At 51.8% G+C, this 15,624-nt stretch overlaps 7 protein-coding genes across 7 annotated transcripts; 2 read left to right on the forward strand and 5 right to left on the reverse strand.

Moving 5' to 3' along the window:
- The first annotated feature begins 519 nt into the window (after positions 1-519).
- Positions 520-2,105, forward strand: NECHADRAFT_70795 (uncharacterized protein). Its single transcript, XM_003046854.1, has 2 exons — positions 520-993; positions 1,038-2,105. Exons 1-2 carry the CDS (start codon positions 521-523, stop codon positions 2,077-2,079), a joined length of 1,515 nt encoding a protein of 504 aa, XP_003046900.1. The 5' UTR covers position 520; the 3' UTR covers positions 2,080-2,105.
- A 307-nt stretch (positions 2,106-2,412) lies between these two features.
- Positions 2,413-3,876, reverse strand: NECHADRAFT_46145 (uncharacterized protein; the record flags this gene model as incomplete). The annotated part of the gene is made up of 2 exons (XM_003047025.1): positions 2,413-2,472; positions 2,518-3,876. The coding sequence occupies 2 exons, from the start codon at positions 3,874-3,876 to the stop codon at positions 2,413-2,415; spliced, it is 1,419 nt and encodes a 472-aa protein (XP_003047071.1).
- A 2,627-nt stretch (positions 3,877-6,503) lies between these two features.
- Positions 6,504-7,715, reverse strand: NECHADRAFT_46030 (uncharacterized protein; the record flags this gene model as incomplete). Its single annotated transcript, XM_003047026.1, has 1 exon — positions 6,504-7,715. The coding sequence occupies one exon, from the start codon at positions 7,713-7,715 to the stop codon at positions 6,504-6,506; it is 1,212 nt and encodes a 403-aa protein (XP_003047072.1).
- A 1,209-nt stretch (positions 7,716-8,924) lies between these two features.
- On the forward strand, positions 8,925-10,217 carry NECHADRAFT_46258 (uncharacterized protein; the record flags this gene model as incomplete). The annotated part of the gene is made up of 1 exon (XM_003046855.1): positions 8,925-10,217. One exon carries the CDS (start codon positions 8,925-8,927, stop codon positions 10,215-10,217), a length of 1,293 nt encoding a protein of 430 aa, XP_003046901.1.
- Positions 10,218-10,377: 160 nt separating this feature from the next.
- NECHADRAFT_46070 (uncharacterized protein) lies at positions 10,378-10,581 on the reverse strand (the record flags this gene model as incomplete). Its single annotated transcript, XM_003047027.1, has 1 exon — positions 10,378-10,581. One exon carries the CDS (start codon positions 10,579-10,581, stop codon positions 10,378-10,380), a length of 204 nt encoding a protein of 67 aa, XP_003047073.1.
- Positions 10,582-10,997: 416 nt separating this feature from the next.
- NECHADRAFT_46268 (uncharacterized protein) lies at positions 10,998-12,506 on the reverse strand (the record flags this gene model as incomplete). The annotated part of the gene is made up of 1 exon (XM_003047028.1): positions 10,998-12,506. The coding sequence occupies one exon, from the start codon at positions 12,504-12,506 to the stop codon at positions 10,998-11,000; it is 1,509 nt and encodes a 502-aa protein (XP_003047074.1).
- A 1,077-nt stretch (positions 12,507-13,583) lies between these two features.
- On the reverse strand, positions 13,584-14,900 carry NECHADRAFT_101170 (uncharacterized protein; the record flags this gene model as incomplete). Its single annotated transcript, XM_003047029.1, has 2 exons — positions 13,584-14,823; positions 14,868-14,900. 2 exons carry the CDS (start codon positions 14,898-14,900, stop codon positions 13,963-13,965), a joined length of 894 nt encoding a protein of 297 aa, XP_003047075.1. The 3' UTR covers positions 13,584-13,962.
- Positions 14,901-15,624: the final 724 nt, after the last annotated feature.

Below are 15,624 nucleotides of genomic sequence, written 5' to 3' on the forward strand. Positions count from 1 at the left end.
CCACACACCACCACCATCAAGAACAAACAATCAAGGCGGTGTGATTGGTCACCTGGTTATCTAGATGGTGGCTTGCCCTCGTGACACTTGATGTTGTCCGTCGCAATGATGAGAGCATGGTTTGGACACGGTGTAGGTTGACTTTGGTAGTTACACAGAATGACTTCCATGATACAGTAAATACTCTAACTCAACAACAGTGAACTGTAGAACGACTAAGATAATAAAGAATACTGCAGAATACTATAGATGCAGACCATTCAACTAGATACGCGGGGAATGTTGACACGGACCTGCCGGCACTTCAGACCCATCATGCACAAGACACGGTCCACTAGACTATTTCTAATAGTAATTCCAGGATTGGGCATGCAGTTGTCACATTGTCCTTCAGGGTATCCTCGGGTCCGTAGGCCGGAACTCTAGGTCAACTCGTGGCCGGAAGGGTTCCGGCCATTGTCTATATAGACAAAGTTTCCCGCCACTCTAAACAATCATCAGTAACAACAACACCAACAAAATGGCAGCAGTCAACACCCTCTTCCCCTACCTCCGCAAGGATCCCTCAGAGTTGCCCGCGGGCGAGGATCCTTTCACAATCACTACCCGTATGGGGTATCTCCCTTTTGCTCTTCCCCTCAAGAGACTTCCCTCTCAGTTCGATGCCCTCTACAACATTCTCAATGACATGCCCATTCTCAAGGAGGATGGCGCTCCTGGGTTGCTGGCTACCTTTGAGCTTGGCCCTCTCATCGATAACGGTGCTATCCCTGATCTGACTGACGAGATTGACAAGCTCGTCATTCCTGGTACAGACAAGAGGGATATGGCTGCTATTACTGCTGCCTTCCGCGACTACAGCTTTGTCGCCTCATCATACCTCCTTGAGCCTTGCTGGGAGACATACTCTGCTGACCGTAGCAATGGTTATGGTCTTGGCCGAAGGGTACTCCCCAAGTGCATCGCTGGACCTCTTGTCAAGTGTGCTGAAATGTGAGTACCCGTCTTTGTTCTTTGATCACACACTAACAAATCAGTCTTGATATCCCCGCATTCATGTCGTATGCTGCTTCATACGCCCTGTACAACTACTGGCTGGTTCATCCCGAACAGGGTCATGATGACTACAACAACATCCGCCTTGTCCGTGCCTTTGAGAAGGGTCTTGACCCCAAGTCTTCAGAGGCAGGATTCATTCTCACTCACATCCACATGGTTGCTCAGACTGGTGGACTGATTGAAGGAGCTGTCGACCTCTTGGAAGCTGTCGAGAAGGAGTCCAAGGATGGCAGCAAAGACTCCAAGACCATCACCGATGCCAAGGCTAGTCTCGAACTCATCCTCAACGCAATGCAAATCATCGAGGCCAACATGGAGGGCATGTGGACTCAATCTCTCCCAAAAGACTACATGACCTACCGAACATTCATCTACGGCATCACCAACCAGTCCATGTTCCCCAATGGTGTTATCTATGAGGGTCAGTACGATAACAAGCCCCAGTTCTTCCGTGGAGAATCTGGTGCCAACGATGCCATCATTCCTCTTCTGGATCACATCTGCGAGATCCCCATGCCCAAGAACCCTCTTACCGATATTCTGGTCGAGTTCCGAGAGTATCGACCAAAGCCTCATCGGGCATTCCTCAAGTACGTCCGCGAGACTGCCTCTGAGCTTGGTGTGCGCAGATTCATGACCGAATCTGGAGATTTGAGTCTGGTCGTTTTGTATCTTCGAGTTCTCGACCATGTCCGAAGCTTCCGATGGAGACACTGGATGTTTACTCGCGAGTATATCATCAAGCACACTCTTCATCCCACAGCCACAGGAGGAAGCCCTATTATCACTTGGCTACCAAACCAGCTCGGTGCAGTCATGGATCTGATGGAGGAGGTTGCAAAGGGATCCGGTCTGTGGGCAGTCTTGGAAGAGGGGGTGTGGAACGGAGGTGGATCATTGTCTGAGGAAGACTTTATCCTTGTCAAGAAGATTATGGACAACGTGGTTACCAAGAAGGCACAGTTGAAGAAGGAGGTGGCCAAGTATTGCCAGGACCGAGGAGTAGAGTCGAGTGCTTAGGTCAATGTTATTGAATTGTTAGTGTTAGCTCTGGAATGCGTTGCTGTGTCATGCATCTGCCGAGTACTCCTGCACCCCTGCATTACATGCCATGACCCATGTCCATCACAATCTCCGCTCCAATCGCGAGACAATTTAATGATCGTCAGCAAATTCTCATTGGGTGGCTTATGACGTAAAGACACATGAGGTGGGTTCGGCAAGATCAGTGGCAACGCCGACGGACACGCCGAGTCACGGAATTATTCACGGAGTTAGAGTCAGAGTCGGTCACAGACACATTATTAGAGTCAATAAACATCAATTATACGCTAAACAAATTGGTATCATCGCTTAAGCAAGAGGAGCACATGTAAAAGCTCCACGGACATCGCCGTTACGGAACTTGATGATCTGGTCTGGTTAGCGGGGTCATTAGAGTAAAAGACAGAGACTTACAATGTCGTCAATGCTGGCATATGTGCCGCCGACAAGAACAATCATGCCAATGATGAAAATGATTCCATTGGCAATGCTCAGAGGAAGGTTGGCCTTGGAGTACCAAGGTCCCTTGCGGATGAGCATGAACCACATGATGGCAGGGAAGTAAAAGGTGAAGCCCGAGATGAAGAGCGACGAGGAGATGGACAAAAGATCGTTGAAGAAGGGGATAGCCTCAGCAATGACCCAAGCAACGATCGTGACGATAGTGATGAGAACCAACCAAGTGATCCAACCCATCTTGGTGTTGATGAAACGGATGACAGAGTCCTTGTACACACGGCCGTGAATGTAACGGGCGACGACTGTGGTGTTGATGGAACCAGAGATAAAGATGACTGGGAGGGCGATACCAAAAGCAACCTTGGAGATGAGGTCACCAGCAGACAGAAGAGCAGGCGACTTGACCTCAGGACCGACAAAGGCATACACGAGAGCACCAGTCAGAGTGTAAATGGCAATCTCAATAAGACCGAGAGCCCAGATAGACTTGACAAAGTCGTGGGGAGTGTGCATCTCATCCATAAAGCTGAACTGGCAGACAGCAAAGGAGTAGGCAAAGACAATGTTGGTGATGGCAATGAAGGCCTCAGTGAAGCTCAGGTCATCCTTGGGCCAAGCAGACCAGGCGACGGAAGACAAACCGCCGTCAGAGTCACCAGCCTTGATACCAGTAGCGATAATGGTGATGCCGACAGCGAGGGCAATAGACACAAAATCGATGTAGCCAAGGATGGCAACCTCTGCGAAAGAAGGAGGGACAGCGACGATGAGGAGGATAATGGCAGACACAACACCAAACACCAAAGAGCAGGCGCCATTGTCGGAAAGGTTGAGAAAGGCAATGGTTCCGGTGAGACAGTGAGAGCCGACGAGGAAGATGAGCTGAAGGGAGAACATGACACCGACGAGCTCATAGCCAAACTTGCCCATCATCAATTTGCCAGCATCGGCATAGTGAGAGACTTCAGGGAAGGCCAGCTTGACCTGACCGACGACGTAGGAGGTGTAGATGGCAATCAGACCAATACCGACAGTGAGGATGGTTCCAGCAACCATACCCAGGGTGGCAAAGGCAGAGGGTAAACTGAGACATCCGAGAGCAATGGCTTCGACAATGAGGACAACGGTCAAACGCTTCCATCCAAGACGGTGAAAGTGAGCGTTACCCTCGGCAGCCTTTTGCTTCTCCATGTCACGTCTCTCCTCAAACTCGGACATCTCGCCAATGGCAGTGTTGTCAAACATGTCCGGGACAGGCTCATGCTTGTTGTCGGACTTGGCCTGGTTGGCAGAGGTGTTGATATGGTCGGCCATGTTGAAGGATAAAGAGTAGTGATGAGGATGAACAATGGCAAACAGGAGGGGGAAGAGAGGCGTTATGTAGGCGAGAGTTTGGCAGAGAGAATGAGAGGAGGACCCGAGAGTGACGCCGACAAGCAAAGCATCAGTGGGTCAATATGGTCCACCAAGCTACAGTCTAGAAGGTGACGACGGAGGCATCCTCAGGACCAGACTAGATCCCTGAATCCCCTCAAGCTTACATACCCCAGACCCCAACGGTCCCCACAGACCTCGTCCGACATAATGATGCTCTCGAGGTGCCGGATCCCGACGTATCTGTGTGGTTGTCCGAAGTCGAAGCACATCGAGGTGGATCACCATTTAGAGCCTGGATTCGCGTTACGTTATGCGGGACCGGCATTCCCAGCACAGAGCCTCAACTCGACTTCTGCTTGGCTGCGGGCGGGTTGCGATGTGTCACCGAAACCACCGAGGACGGGGCTTCACCACTCTCCACGGGCACGCCTGGGGAAGTCCGGCTGTGCGGCAAAATAGGGGAAACGAACGACTCATACGGTGGGTTCCTCGTCCCCAGGTCTCCATACTCTTGTCTTGAGATTCTCCGCAGACATGAGAGATTGGGTTGAGGAGACGACTGGATCTTTTACGTACGAGCAACTGAGGGAATGCGGAGCGGACCATGTCGGGCATTTTGAGAGAAAATTCGGGGCCAAGACGGAGGGGAGACGGAGCAAGACCGGGAGAACCGGCGACGTGCGTCCGATTGTTGGAGAGCCAAGACGGGCCTACGACCGCTCTCTAGAGTAGTCCTCCGAAAAATTTTACCGGAAAGCCCGATGTTCTTGGTATCTCTTCGGCAGGGCTCGAATTGTTCTCGAAGCAGCGCTAGGGTGTGGGTACGGGGACAGTGGACAGTGGCAGTGGGCAGTGGACAAGGGGTGGTTATCTCTTAGCGCATTGACAGTAAGCAGAGCCTGTAGAGAATCTTGCAAGGACTGGGTGGCGAGACACAGAGAGGCGAGACTGAGAGAGTATCTTGGCTGTGTTCCTGTGACTACAATACTGGACAGCCAAGAACAGAGAGAGACAGATAACTTGGCAGATGGTACGATTCATAGTCAATCTGCTCAGTCAGAGACGCAAACCTTACATCTTACGGAGCAGAGCTTGCACCTTACGAGCTTCAGCATTACTCGTCGCTGCGAGAGTCAAACTCCCAGAACCAAGTTAGCTAAGCCACTTGCGTAAACTGCGCGCTTTGCAGGGGTTACAGCTGGCTACTCACGACCCGCGCAATAAACATAAGGTAATAGCCGGGTTTACGGTTCCGCAATTGCTGCTCTAGCTGCCGTCGGTCGCGCACCGAGGCTTCCAGAAGGCGTCGCACTGCAGCATCTCATGCATACAGGCTGTATGAGGCTGTCGGTGGTTCGGCATCCGCTGCGACCGGCCCTACTGCGTATCTTTACCTGGTGGAGGCCTATGGAGAGCCGCAGGCCTTGATATCCGTCATCGAAATGCTTCCAGTTGGTCAAGACTCTCGTATTGGCCAGACGACCCTGTGGAGTAGAGTTTACCCACTCACCATCGATCTATGATACCATGTAATTTCTAATGGAATTGTATGAGTCGAGACACGGCTGACCCCGACTTGGTGGGTGTTTCACAAGGGATCCTCGTCATGTGCAGAGTTTGTAGGTGCCCAATAGTCCCTGCAATCTATATTTCTCACTACTAAATCTCTTACATGTGCTCTGTTAGTCTGTCTAGTCTGTGCTTGTCTAGTCTATGCTTGTCTAGGTTCCCCTCTCATGTGAGCTGCCTAATCTGGAGCATCTCTTGGCGGTCGGAGATGACCTGCATGCGTGTACCGGCATGGTGAGAGTATTCATCTTGGCGACGAGTTGATCTCAATTGGCTGTGTAAGGAGACAGAGGATAGTCCTGGATAGTGTCTTTCTGAATAGCTCAGCTCGTCTATTTTGCCATTTTTTATCGTCTAGCGTGGCCAGGTTGCGATAAAAATTCTCCGATGCCGTTATCGCGACCGAACCTCGCGTTTAACGTCCCGTGTGTTGACATAGGTAGCCACGTTTACGCTCCCAGAGTTACAACGTTTCTTGGATGCCCAAAGTTACTTTTATCCGTACATTTAACATGTGCTCCAACCTCAAGTACCCATCAGGCTTGCATCTTGGTCAGGCTTCATCCATTGCGCAAATGAGCCTCGTTGACTCCCTCCTCCAGGGTAGTGCATAGAACCCCCACTGCTCAAGAAGATGGATTATCCGTAGATAACGCGTCCATTCACATACTCAATCCCCTGATTCTGGCAAAACGACAGCTTCTGACACCCAACAGGTGCCATCACAATTCACCTCCCCACTCCTCACCTCGACGTCGAAATAGACAACACCTGCAGCTCTCCACTGTCCCATTTCACTTGGCATTATTCACAGTCACTAAAGACTCCTCTAGGTTCATGCAGAGATCGACGAATCCGGGGTAACAAACAATCTCATTACTATTAATAACAAACCAATCAACTTTTCTATAAATGAATGCTCCCTGGTATCTTGAATCCATCCTAACTCGTTCCGTATCAAACCCAAGCGCCAAATGATGCAAATCAGAATAGACTCAGTCCATGACCACCTGCACCGGAACCGTCAGTTCCATCTTGGTATCGCCCTCCAGAACCAGTCGAGCCGTGTAAGCTCTGGCGATGATGCATGAGTTAAAGGTAGGGATAAACATCTTGTCTGCTGTTGGCAGCTTGAACGGAACCTGAATGGTTGCTGTGTGAAAGATTGGCGATCCCTTATCAGACTGCTCCATGTCGACATTTTGCGTCCACTCCACACTGGCCTTTGTCTTTCGCAGAGATACAGATGCGGGATATGCAAAGTTGTCGGTCTGTCCGCCTAGGTTTGGTAGACGAGTCATCGGTTGATCGCGGAACCAGGTATGCGCCTGAATCTTGATAGAGGCTGAAGTAAACTGCGGGGGAATGACATCGGCTGCAGATGGCTCAAATGTGAGGCTGACAGGAATCGTAGATGGGCTGGCTTCGTGGCCTTCCTTGCTGAGGTGGATGGCGGCAGGCTCGGCAGCCACAGCAGAGATGCGTCCTTGGACAGCTGAAAACATGTTTTTGCGGACATTCTTTGTTCGTTCGAGAGCGTACAAGTCGTCGCCCTTGGTGATGCTCAGGGGTGGCTCTTCAAAAGTCGAAGGCATCACATTGATGGGGTGAGAGCTCTCGGAAATAACCACAGGACCCTGCTTGGACTTTTTCAGAACACAAGCCTTGATGCTGTAGCTGATGCGCGCCATTTCCGGAGCCAGATCGTCCTTTTCCCAGCCTCCAACAGTTGGGGGCAAACACATGTGCTTCTCCCAGACATGATCCGACTCGATCCTGTGGATGCAGGCCTGCGAGGTCAAATGGGCGGGAATGTTAAAGTTGAAAGCAAAAGTGTAACCCTTGCCAGCCTCAAAGACGTGGTTTGCTGGGTACTCGTCGTCATCAATGGGCATCTCCAACCGGAGGAACCGATGAGTCGTCAAGTGTGTGATATCGGGACCATCGCGGCGAGTCTCTCCTGATCCAATGAGAGAGATATCGACTCTGTCGAATTGCATGTTCCTCGAGGGAGAGATGGTGACGTTTCCAGAGACCTCAGAGTCGGTGGTGTAGACCTTGGAGTTGAAGTGTCCATTGATAGAGACGTTGACCTCGGTCTTTTTGGCCCGAGCACGCAAAATCGACAAAGCATTCGAAGCCAATCCCCAAGGGTGAGAAGTTCCGCCTCGCCGGATGCCAATGTGGTCATACTCTGGCGGCGTCATGGGGAGCTTTGTCTGAGAGTCGACAAAGGTCGGGAGGGACTTTTCAGCGATCATGGTGATATGTTTCTGTGATGCCTGTGATACTGATGATATGAATAAAGTTGATAAGAAAATCAGGCAGAACAACAGCTGCTCTTATTATACTCTTTGACTTGTCAACTTGTGCGCCCTGTTGTGACGCGACCCATCACGACCCATCGAATGGTTGACCCACGGGTTGACAAGTTGTAGGGCGCATGGTGACATCGGACCCCGGGAGTCATCATCGGGAGCGAATCGCAGCAAATTGATGGACGTGGCTTACAGGTGAGATCTAGCTCTGTAAGCACCGTTAACCCGGCTTACTGGTAGCTTTTGTCTGGGGAAAATAGCATCAAAGTCGATGCTTTTGACCCCGAATTCTCCAAGTCCTCCGCAGTCCCACTGTAAATATACATGTAAATACGGCGGGTCATCGTGGATCTGCTACTTAATTTGTACGTAAAAGTCGGGTGAGGCTCAACAAGACATTGACATGCCTCGATCTCTTGTCTCTTGTGATCTCTTGACATTACCTCTCATTCAGACGATACTCTCACTTCCCCGACTTCATCTCTCATCAGCCTCAAACTATCGTCTAGCGCATTTGTCAGACATCGCTTACACGATCCGACTTCGGCTCCTAAAGGGCGACATTGACACCTGAGTCACCTGGCAGGAATAGAACCTGGATAGAGCAAGCCACAGTTGACTCAAATGAACCCTTGGAGAAGTTCGTGGGGGAAATGACCATTATTAATCCACTGAGAGCGCGCCCTTCATGTCGTTGGCGCCCTTGTCAAATTTTCGAGGTCAAGTGTCAACGCCCTTTTGCTCAGCTGGTCCATGCCCCACACACCAGTTTGATTGATAACATGTTTTTGGGCATGTCAATTGTGAGATGCAAGTATATTTGACGTGATGGGTGTTGTTATTGTCGTATTAATTGACGGCAGTTGACGACAGGGAGGGATCGCGATCAGATCATGCAATGTTGAGTTGACCCTGTTTTTTATGCTGTTGCTTATGACGATTTATGAGTCTATCAAGGTGCCATAATTATGAAGAAAATGAAGAAAAAAGAAAGAAATTTCTTATCTAATCTTATCTTATCGTAAAAATTTGCCCCGCGTCAACACAAAAAATATCACCAAACTATGCCTTGAGGAACAGCAACACCATCAAATCATCATGGCCTCCTCAGAAGAGTTGAAGCCCATTCACAGCCTGGTACTTGATACCGGTCCTCTGATCAAGAACGATCCCCCTGCGAATACCCTCCGCGCCAAGGCTGAGCAGCTCTACACCCTCCCCTGCATCATCTCCGAAATCAAGGATGCAGCCACACGGTCTCGGGTAGAGACGACTCTACTTCCTTTCGTTACCCTACGATCGCCCAAGCCAGACAGTGTCAAGGTCATTCGTGAATTTGCGCGAAAAACAGGAGACTTGGCTGTTCTGAGCAAGCCTGATATTGAGGTGTTGGCTCTAGGGTATGAACTGGAGATTGAACGAAATGGAGGCGACTGGAGGTTGAGGAGTGAGCCTGGACAAAAGGGGATGAATGGAAGGCCACCAAACAAGCCGGTCGAGGGAGAGGAGGCTAAGGAACCCGAAGCGACACTGGAGAGCGAGGTCGAAAAGTTGACTCTCGAACAGCCAAGGACCGAAGAGAAGTCAGAGGAAAAGTCAGAGACTGTGCCTGCGACCGAACCAGAGGTTGAGAAGCAGCCAGAAGCGACTGAGCAACAGACCGAGGTCGAGAAGCAGACAGAGGCCAAGCAAGAGTCTGAGCAACAGTTCGAGCAACAAGACACACCCTCCGAAGACGATTCCGACGCCTCCGATGATGAGGGCGGCTGGATCACTCCCTCCAACCTCAAGAAAAAACAAGCCGCAACCTCTGGCTCTACCCCCTCTGCCCCCGTCCAAAAGACCCTCCAGGCCGCCGTCCTCACCTCCGACTACGCCATGCAAAACGTCGCCCTCCGCATGGGCCTCAACCTCGTCGCACCCTCTCTCGCTCGCATCACCCACCTCAAGAACTGGGTCCTCCGCTGCCACGGCTGCTTCAAGATCACAAAGGACATGACCCGCCAGTTCTGTCCCTCTTGCGGTCAACCTACACTCATGCGTGCTAGCTGCTCTACAGACCAGTTCGGCAACTTTACAATCCACCTCAAAAAGAACTTTCAGTGGAACAACCGTGGCAACGTCTACAGCGTTCCCAAGCCTGTCCACGGCTCTGCAAACGGTCGTCTACCAAAGAACGCAGGAGGAAAAAACAACTGGGGCAACGGTCTCATCCTTTCAGAGGATCAAAAGGAGTTTACAAGGGCGTCGGACGATCAGCGCCGCCAGAGAAAGAAGGACATTATGGACCAGGATTATCTCCCTGACCTCCTGAGCGGTCACAGATCTGGAGGAAATGGCAAGATTCGCGTGGGAGCAGGACGCAGCGTAAACTCGAAGCGAAAGCACTAGAATTGAATTGAATGAATCAAGTATAACTCGATCGCGTCTATCGCAGGACTCGGCCGCTCTCCATTGTCGTAGAGGCGCACTCAACTCGCACTTTTGTCCCAAACGCCGTACCGTAACGCCATGCCGTTGTCTATTCCTCCTCTGCGGATTGTTAGCTGTGTTAAAGCCTACGAGACTTCTGGTACTCACTCTGCTGGGTCAGGAGGAGCTCAAATCGCCTCTTGAGGGTAACGCGCTGTCGCGACCACTTGTCGTCGGGGGAGAATCGCGCAGGGTGCGCAGACTTGGTGACCTGGCCGTGGGCAACCTTCTTGAGAGTGTAAAGGCGGTTGCCGTTGGCGTCGAGGGTGTACATGAGATGCATTTTGGCGGTTGTTGTGAATTGGCTGTGGTGTTGCTGTTTGCTGGTGCAGGCTGAAGAATTGTAGAAAATTTTGGCTTGGATCTGTGGTCACGTGCAAGGCTGAGCTTGGACCAGGTCAGACGTTGGGACTTGCGAGGAGGGTCATCATAAAGCATCAAAATAGCATCAGAAATGCAGTTAAAATACGGTTAAAATGCAGTATAATTCGACTTCAATGGGTCACATGATGTTGCTGTTCCATTGCTTCATGGCATCATTCACAATTGGCTCACGTATGCAAGGGTCATATCATGCGCAGCAGTCAAAGCAATACATTTACTATCTCGTCCAAGCGAATCCAAGCAATTCCAGCGATCCAAGCCGAAAAGGGACGTATAAAGTTGGTTGTAAACAATACGATACAAAACACACAAACATTACTTGAGAGTAGGGCTGGCAGGCTCACCAACTCGCGCATTCTTGGTGCCGGCCCATCCCTCCCGTTCATAGAAGCGAAAGACGAGATCGTAGTCCTCAAAGTCATGGACAATGCGATCAATGCGTCGGTATCCCCGGACAGGATCAACCAGACGGTTGGCTGCCCATCCCTTGGTGTCATCGTCACCCATACCATAAGGGTTGTGAGCCTGAGCCTTGGCCTCAAACAGAGTCACGCTGAAGCGACCAGGCTTGAAAATGTTGACAACCTGCTCAATAATCTCGGTCGTGGTTCGTCCGCTCTGACCACCAGGGACGTTGGTCTCGAACGAGGCAAAAGAGCAGTGAGGCTCAGGGGTGACGTGAACGGTAAAGTAATGCTCAGACCCGGCCCCCTCAGCCTTAGGAGGAACAACTCCATTGGCAGAAAAGCCACAAGGGCTGAAGAGGTAGGCATCGACACGCGCGTCAGGATAGTCGGCGGTCGGGTAGACACTGGAGAGGCCGCAGCTCTCCGACACGACAGTTCCCAGAGCGTGGCCCTCGGTAGTCAGAGCCTCGGTAGAATCGAGCATTGGTTCCTCATCCCCGTTGCAGAAGACGTCCACTTCGTCAACTGCATCAAGCCCGCCCAGGCTGTGAATGGCCTGTTTGCGGGCATCCTGGGCCTCTACAGCCAACTTATCGCTAGCGACCGCACTCGCATGCGACAAGTAAAACTGCTTGGCATTCTCAGGATCGAGGTCCGTCATGAGGATTTCGAGCGTCTCGTCGTGATGACCGCTGGGGCCAGTACCAAACGATGTCCCGACGGGGATCCTGGCCACAGGAACGTTGACTTCGGACTCGGGGGTCCTTGGAGGAGTCAAGGCCTGCTGGTTCGGAGACGTGAGGTACAAGTACCAGTGGTCACCGTTCATCTTGCCCACCATATAGGCACTTCCACCGTCAAACATGTCGTCGAGGTACTTGACCTCCTGCTTCCAGCTGCGATGGGGTCCCTGCTGCTTCTCGGGGAACAAAAAGTTCTTGCGACTGTAAAAGACGCGGTAGGGAGTGGCAGCAGCATGGATATCGTTGACAGAGTTGGCATTGTGGAATGGGAATCCGTACTTGGCCGCAATGTGAAGCATACGCTGGAGTCCTAGAAGAAGGGTCGTGGTGCCGCATGTCTTGAGAATGATCTTGTGAGGAAAGACAAACATGCTAGACTCGGACAAGAGATAGGCATCCATATTGTCAGAGTCAAGCACAGAGAGAACCTTGCAGTTGACCATGTCGAGCATTGGGACCCAGGTATCAGCAGGAACAGCCTTTAGACCATTGACGGGGGCAGTTGGAGGCAGAGAAGTCGGGCTCGGGGCGAACCAGACTTCAAGAAGCTTCTCGGGGCCCTCGAAAGCATTGGTCGAGTCGAGGTCGGCGGCCACATCATGGTTGATGGTCAGATGGGGAGTGGCCGAGGCCGGCGAGAAGGTACAGTTGTTGGGAACCGAAGAGGGAAACATCCTGTGGACTGGATGAACTCGAGGTTCGATTGTTCTTTGCCCAGATGGCAGAGTCCGCGGAGCACTAGCTGCCGCTCAAACAGACTATGCGGCGTCTGTTTGAGAGAGTAGGCCCACAGGTACGGGGACTTGTCAGATGCTGGCGGAGCCAGCAGCAATCGGTCGAGTTATGGATAGGCTAACGTCTCTCGAGGGGACGTTAAGGAGGGTGGAAAACGGTGTGGTGGAAGTTTTGTGACGGAATGGTGGGATGCGACTCGGTCGGATCGAATCGGGAGGATGTCGACGTTTGTCGACTGCTATGTCTTTGTAGGGGGTGCTATCGGGGCCTGCGCAAGTCAGTCATTTGAACGAGAGTCGTGAACAGAGAACATACTTGGAAGGTCGCGAGAAGAGGAAGCGCAGAAGATCCGTCGGCCGCATAGAAGCCCAGAGAAGAGTACCGAGAAGTGTTGTGACGGTCGATTACGGCCGTCGAGTGTCTTTTGGACTAGAGATTATATGCGTTTATTCGACATTGATGTGTTGATGGTTGATGTTGATGGTTGATGGCAGACGGTCGCGTGAGGTCTTAAAGTGCTTGACGTGAGGTTGCCACGGGAGCACGAGTTAAAGTTGACAGAGGCAGACTCAAAATCTCGATGGAAGACAGAGTTTTGATGTACCAAGTCGGTGAGAGAATTTTGGGTCTTGATCGAGGGGCTGGTGGGTTGTTTTGTGAGGAAGCAAAATTTCAAGGTGTGCTAAGGTCTCCGGGAGGCGGTGCGTAGGTGCCAGGGTCAAGGCTCGGTAAGTTGGCGCTGGAAGCAACTGCGGGAGGGTTCCCCGGGGGGAGTCCCCGGGTTCCGGGGCTTCACTTGGTGGCTGTGGTTGGATATTTTCAGTGGATGCTGCTGCTGCTGCTGGCTGTCGCATTGGCTCTGCAGTGGCTGCTGCAGTGAATGCTCCCGGCCTGACCATTACTGGCTGTCGTCTGGTGATGCCCAACCAGCCAGGTTCAGGTTTTCAACCTTGGCCACCCACACTTCTCTTTTCGTTCAGGGCTGGACTTGTTTGACTGGCTTCTGTGAAAATTCTGCGGGGCAGGGCCAAATCCTTGCATTTGGCCACAATTTATTTCGTCATCTCTATTTCAGGTTCCATCTCTATTGGCCTGAAGACTCTTCTCCGTCTCGGTTTTGCTGCCGCCTGCCGCCTTGTACCTGACGCCGGGTTCTAGTAGAGAGGTACCGTGAACTCGTGTCGTCTCGGAACCAAATGTCGCGCATGCAGGTCGGAACCATGATGACCCCTTGATGATGTGTCCCAGACTCGCTTGCCGACCCGTAATATTGCTGACCTGGCGTGACAACATGCAGAGCGTGGTGCAAAACTGGCGACGGCCCGAGAAAGGGGCGTAGTTGTGGACCAGACCATCCTTTGCTTGGCTGCTAGGGCATGACACATTGGATCCAGCTCAGGTCTGCGCGTTGCTGGCATTGGCCATCACCTTGTCAGTGATTGCTTCGAAAACATGGAACAGTGAGCAAGCCCGGTATTTATCAACCAAGCTCTCCCCTTCCCCCTGGGGAGTGGACAAGTCTTTTCCGTTGACCGTAGTCCCTGAGGGATATGTTGGCCTCCTTCCCTCCTCGACGAGTGTGATGAATTGAGCGTCCATGGGTACTGATCCTAGGAATGGAACGTTGAACTCTTCGGCCATGGATTTTCCGCCTCCCGATCCAAAGATGTCGGTGCATTCTGAGCAGTGTGGGCAGACGTAACCGCTCATGTTCTCGACGACTCCAAGGACACGGATGCCTGTCTTGGTGCAAAAGTTGAGTTCCTTGCGGACGTCCGCTGTAGCAACGGCCTGGGGAGTTGTCACGACGACTGCGCCCGCGACCTGTCCTGGTCTGGCATCTCTCTGCAGTGTCTCGGCTAGGGAAATGTGTTCGTCGCTTGTTCCAGGCGGTGTGTCAATCAGTAGGTAATCTGTCTCGTCCCATAGCACGTCCTTGAGGAATTGTCGGATCATGGCTGTCTTCTTTGGGCCTCTCCATACAACGGCATCGCCTCTCTTTGGGAGCAGAAACCCTAGACTCATGGCATGGAGACTGCCTAGACCTTTAGACTCGTCGGCTTCGTGCACGAGCACTGGAGCCCATCCACCCGGGACCTGTGTGACCTTGGATGCTTCAATGGAGAGCATGCGGGGAATGGACGGCCCTGTGAGATCAACATCGAGGATGCCGACAGAGTGACCTGAAGAAGCGAGAGATAGAGCGAGCTGGGTAGTGACAGAGGACTTGCCGACTCCGCCCTTGCCCGAAAGGACCTAAACAGTCAGTGGAATACAGCAGGTGTAGGGTAAATACGCACCAGGACGATGTTCTTGACCTTGTCGAGGCTCATGATGATGTTTGAGGCAGACAAACGGCGAGTCGCGATGCTGAGTCGAGATTTGATGGTGTTGATTAGAAAGCTGCTCTTTACTAAGCCTCGGGATGGATTGGCCGATCGGAGTACGGTGCGAATTCGGAGTGAGGGGGAGGGGTAACTGACGATGTCATAGTGGATGCAGGTACATGCACAGTGTGTGCATACAGTACGCATAAAACGGCTTCAATGCATCTGCATTATCAGGTCACTTTATGTATTATGCTAGCCGAACTCTTACATGGATGCTGGATCTCCTTGACTGGGGTCTAGAGTTACACTTGCTTATCCGCAGGCTCATCTCATCTCCCTGCATAGCTCACCCAAGGTCATAGCTTTCGGTATCACCGTTATCTCATACTTCACATCAGCCTCAAAGCTCAGCCTGTCGCAAATCACAATTATTTACTAGGATAACGTATACTATGGGTATCTATCTAAACACTTTTCCGTACCGACCAGTCCCAAGCCTGCCCGACCGGAGTGCCGCTCCAGGGCCCATGCCCAACCGCTGCCATTCCCATCCACCGCCATGCCAGTGATGCCAAAGAGATAAAGAATACAAAATGAGAAGAGAAGAAACGCTGACCAAGAAATATCCATCTGACGAGTGCCCGTAGGCGATACAAAATACATGTGAACAGTAAAAGAAATAGAGTGCCACCTGTGCCTCTCCAGCCTTGGCTGTACGCTTTGCTGG

The sequence above is a fragment of the Fusarium vanettenii genome (genome assembly GCF_000151355.1).
Source record: "Fusarium vanettenii 77-13-4 chromosome 8 genomic scaffold NECHAsca_17_chr8_1_0, whole genome shotgun sequence".
NCBI classification, from domain to species: Eukaryota; Fungi; Ascomycota; class Sordariomycetes; order Hypocreales; family Nectriaceae; genus Fusarium; species Fusarium vanettenii.

What these genes read in the sequence shown, in the direction of transcription:
- NECHADRAFT_70795 (XM_003046854.1), top strand. Translation starts at nt 521, where the DNA reads ATGGCAGCAGTCAACACCCTCTTCCCCTACCTCCGCAAGGATCCCTCA. An exon ending in CTTGTCAAGTGTGCTGAAAT is followed by an intron (nt 994 to 1,037) that starts GTGAGTACCCGT and finishes CTAACAAATCAG; the next exon opens with TCTTGATATCCCCGCATTCA.